This window comes from Humulus lupulus, chromosome 1 (genome assembly GCF_963169125.1).
Source record: "Humulus lupulus chromosome 1, drHumLupu1.1, whole genome shotgun sequence".
Lineage (NCBI taxonomy): Eukaryota > Viridiplantae > Streptophyta > Magnoliopsida > Rosales > Cannabaceae > Humulus > Humulus lupulus.
In genome coordinates, this window is record NC_084793.1 from 202,452,592 (window position 1) to 202,457,051 (window position 4,460).

The window sequence follows — 4,460 nt, forward strand, 5'->3', positions numbered from 1 at the left end:
ATCTAATTAATATGTTGAATATTAATATAAATTTGATAAACTAAATATATATATAACCATTAGGCAAGATTGAGTTAAATCAATCACCATATAAGAAAAACAAAATTAATAATTAGACAAATTAATGATACTTTATTTATAACCTAAAATTATAATAGCCACGATGGTTTGCAAACCATGTGGGACTAAAGGAGTTTTTAAAATTCTTAATTAATTCTTTAGTTAAATAAAAAAATTAGAAAAACTACAAATTATAATAAAATAGATAAATCATATATTATTGATTCTTGGAAGCCACATCAACTCCATATAGCTCTTATTTATATAAGTATATAGATAGATATAAATCATTCTTATATAACAAATATGATCATAATTATTTTTTCTTTTTTATCTTATATGATTAACACAAAAGATAAATCATAACATAACAAAAATAAATTAATTTTATATAGGATCTTAATTTTCTTGAGTATCTTGAACTTATTAACATGTTTAAACATCTATTTTTTTTCCAAATGAACTCAATATCACCACACCTTATAATCTTTTATACGCCTCTTAAAAAATTGCGAACATGACTTTTTTTTTTTTTAAATATAGGTGATATAATATACAATAAATATAACAAATGTTTTATTTTGAAGACATTCAATATATTTACCACCGAAAAAAAAAATTGGGTATATAAATACACAATTTTAAAAATATTAAGTATTTTAACCATAATTTACTCTATATTTTATACTATATTTATTATTTAGTGCCACATTGTAAATATAGCGAATGTTGTTCTTTCATATTTTTCAATTTAATAATAAAAATATTATTAATTACTATAATTATTTACTTAACATAATCTTTTTTGTTTTATTATTAGTGCTAATTAAAGTTGCAATATTATATATTTTAGGGGGTTTACATCGCATATATTTAAAATATTAAATAGTTTACCAAAAAACATGGGAAGAAACAATATTATTATTATTATTATTACAGAATTCATAAACAACTTAATGAAAAAAAAAACCTTCCGAACATTACAAGAGATGGGGAAGGAAACAATATAATTAATGATTAACAAACAGGTTAATGAAAAATTGTACATATACTTTCTAAAACTAGTAGTGTTTATTTATACTAGGCACTAGCCCTCAATACAAACTAAACAATCATATAGCCAAATACTTGGCAAACATATATAATCTATATCGAGGGGGAAAAAAAACCAAAACTAGAATTCCCTCTTTAAGAAATAATTAATAACCACGAAAAAGAAAGAGTTTATATATATATAAATATTTTATATATTAGCAACAATTTATTCTCATGTTAGAAAATTGACTGGACAAACCAGACCCACCTCCCAAATCCCTTGTCTTGTTGGGTTTTACAACAATTGGGGCCGGGGGTGCCCACTTGGTAATGAAGTTTTTAGTATGTCCATTATTATCCTCAGCAGAGATCTTTGTATCCTTGGCATTAGTATTAGAGGTTTCTTCCTTGGCTGGAGATAGCCATTTGGACTGCATGTAAGCTGCGGTCCTCCAAGGTGGTACATGGAGTCCTCTCTCTTTAAGGGACTGTTTGGCAGCGGAGCAAAGCAGGGAGATAATCTGGATGAGTTTGTCCTCACTCCCAACGAAGATTTGAGGGAGCGCGCTCGTGAGTTGTTTGTAAGCTGAAGTGGGCCTAGCCAATTCGAACTGTGACTTGAAGTCTATGTCTACCATAACCCTCCCCCTCTCACTCTTTCCATTTCCATCATTTTTATTGTTTTCACCCTCCATTATTAATATCTCAATGTACTCGTAATCACCTGTAAAGCAACAAAACACACAATAAGTTGCAATAACCTTATTATTCTCGACCGATCGATCGATTAACATTATTCAATTATTACTCCAATTTAATCCCCTTTTTAAGTGTGAAAATTCGCAATAAGCTTCAAGGATAACCTCGATGAAGCTGGTGGCCTGATATGAACATAGACCGCAGGTTCAAATGGGTTTATTTTTAGGGGAAAGGTGTAAAAGGTTAATTATGTTCTTGTCTTTAATTATATATAGCGAATATTCCTAGGTAGCTCGTTGGGAGGGAATAAGAGCTAATAATATATAATGATTTTAATAATTTTGTTTTTTTGTAAGTCAAGACACAGGGTACTAATATAGAAACAAAGAAGAAATGCGAATATATATATAAATACCTGCCGGGCAACCGAAAGAAGTAGGCCAAGAAGTATGGCAAAGTGAAGCGTTGTAACCATCCATTTGAAGCCTCATGACAAGGTATTTCTTCTGACTAGGAAATTTAGCACCTTCCTTTTTGTCACTCGTGTACTTTAACACTCTCTCCACAATCTCAACTTCCGTCTTTGTCCTACGCCCAAGAATCTCCTAAAAAATAAATATAAAAATTATATATGTGTGTGTATTTACTTGTAAAGCTAAAGCATATAATAATATAAATAAAAATAAAAATATAATATGAATATAAGATTTAAGAAGAGAAAAATATTAATTAAGATAGACATACCTGTAAAGTGAAATACTGGGGTTGATTATTCAGAGGGGAAGAGACGTTAGAGTAGTGACGATGAGGAGAAATCAAGAGTGGCACCGCTGTGGTTGATTCTGATTCTATAAAATCATGCACCATCTGAACAAGCCTTTCCTCTTCTACGCTTCCCATATCCCACTAACTCTACTATTATATAATAGTACTCTCTCTCTACTAAAACAATGGATTTATTGATCCTTTTGGTGACTAGAAAAACTAGGTACAAATGAGCTATGATGATGATCTGAGGGTTATGATTTTATAACTATGAGCTCTCTCTTTTTATATATGTGTAGAGAGAGAAAAAAGACTACGGTGGCGGTGAGACTTATAATACAGCTTATATGGTAACAAAATGAGGTCATTTAAATTTCATTGGTAAAATAGAATTCGCTGAACAGATATGGTAAAAAAATGGTGGAAAAGTTGAAAGTGGTTTAAGAATATTAATTGGTCGAGGATATCCTTATCTTCTTCTGTTTTTTTTCTTCCTTTGCGGTGGGCCCTTTGAGTTTAAGATAGAGAAAACGACAGGGCAAATGATGTAGTTTTTTTCTCTTTACAAGGTAAGAAAGGGTCCAAAAACCATGAAACTGCTCGTAATGTTTTTTCGAGTGGCATTTCAAAGCTGAGGCTTATTTAGCTGGGCCGGGAATTCTTTTTGTTTTCGTTCGTTTGATTGAAATACTAAATTGATGATAATAGCTTGATTTTAGTTGTACGTAGTAGTAGTAATAGTAGTAAGTGGATATGTAAAACGTTGGTAAAGAGTGAAGAACACGTGTAGCGCACGTGTCTAAGTGGAGGGCCTAGTTGTGAAGGTGCGGTGGAAGCGTGTGTGGATTGGAGCAATGTCATAGAAAGATAGCCTTATACAGGCAAAACCCTTTATCTTCTCACTGTGGAAGTGTGGAGATTTGACGATAAACCGACTTGTATATGTAAATTATACTAAGTAACTATGTACATAAAAAATTGATGTGAGCAAAAATAGTAAAAAACAAGGTTAGGAACTTATTGGAATATTCCTTTTGCTTTGTCTTGCACAAGTTAATGGACCTGTCTTTTGGAGTTTCGACACAGTTTTCCACCTAAAAATGAAAAGAGAACAAAACAAAACAAATTGTGTTGTGGACGTCCGTATATGATGAACGGTAGATAAAATTAAATTTATAAATTATGACTATTTAAATTGTAGAGTTTTTGGTAAGACTATTTTTGTCAGTTGGTATGGTATCATTTAAGCAATCACGTTTCTTAATTTAAAAAATCGTTAATCGTGTTGAATTAAGTTATTCTGACAAAAAAAAAATCATTTTAAGACCATTTTCAATAGATAATGTAAATTTTGTGTCGAATTTGATACCAAAAAATAAATTGATATTTGTAATTGTACTCTAATGCACAACAAAATATAAATTAAGTAAAAAAAACAATTATTATTAATGATAATTTAATATTTATTAAGAATTGTTGATGCAGTTTTTCATGAACTATAATAAACAAAAGCGATCAAGAAAAAAACCGTTCTACAAATATAAAGAAAATAGAGAGATTTTTACGTGATTTAGTAGTTAAATCTATATTGTTAATGAATTACTTTTATTAAGAATTATGAGTTAAATCTTAGAAAGCAATTTCCCCAGAGTTTCAGCCCAGTGTTTGTGCGTGAAAATAAATGACTATAATCTAGGCTATTTATAGACTTGGTTTTAGATTCTCTTCCCAACGATTTTAGTGGGAATTAAGTTACATAAATACTTTCATTTGAATTTAAAATACAAACAAGTCAGTCAACATGTAAATATCTAAACTAATCCCTAAAAAATAGTAACTGATCCATTGAATACAGTTTTCTGACATTTCTTAAACGTACTTTCGAACCGATCTTTGTACTC

At 30.0% G+C, this 4,460-nt stretch overlaps 1 protein-coding gene across 1 annotated transcript; it reads right to left on the minus strand.

The window, feature by feature from the left end:
- Positions 1 to 1,067: 1,067 nt before the first annotated feature.
- LOC133802576 (uncharacterized) lies at positions 1,068 to 2,913 on the minus strand. The gene is made up of 3 exons (XM_062240919.1): positions 2,539 to 2,913; positions 2,210 to 2,399; positions 1,068 to 1,819 (listed from the first exon to the last, which is right to left on the minus strand). The coding sequence occupies exons 1-3, from the start codon at positions 2,692 to 2,694 to the stop codon at positions 1,311 to 1,313; spliced, it is 855 nt and encodes a 284-aa protein (XP_062096903.1). The 5' UTR covers positions 2,695 to 2,913; the 3' UTR covers positions 1,068 to 1,310.
- Between the last annotated feature and the right edge of the window lie 1,547 nt (positions 2,914 to 4,460).

Excerpts from the sequence above, each read along its gene's own strand:
- LOC133802576 (XM_062240919.1), bottom strand. The coding sequence starts at position 2,694 with ATGGGAAGCGTAGAAGAGGAAAGGCTTGTTCAGATGGTGCATGATTTT. Across the intron at positions 2,400-2,538 it reads CCCAGTATTTCACTTTACAG|GAGATTCTTGGGCGTAGGAC; the intron begins GTATGTCTATCT and ends TTTATTTTTTAG. Across the intron at positions 1,820-2,209 it reads TTCTTTCGGTTGCCCGGCAG|GTGATTACGAGTACATTGAG; the intron begins GTATTTATATAT and ends GTTGCTTTACAG.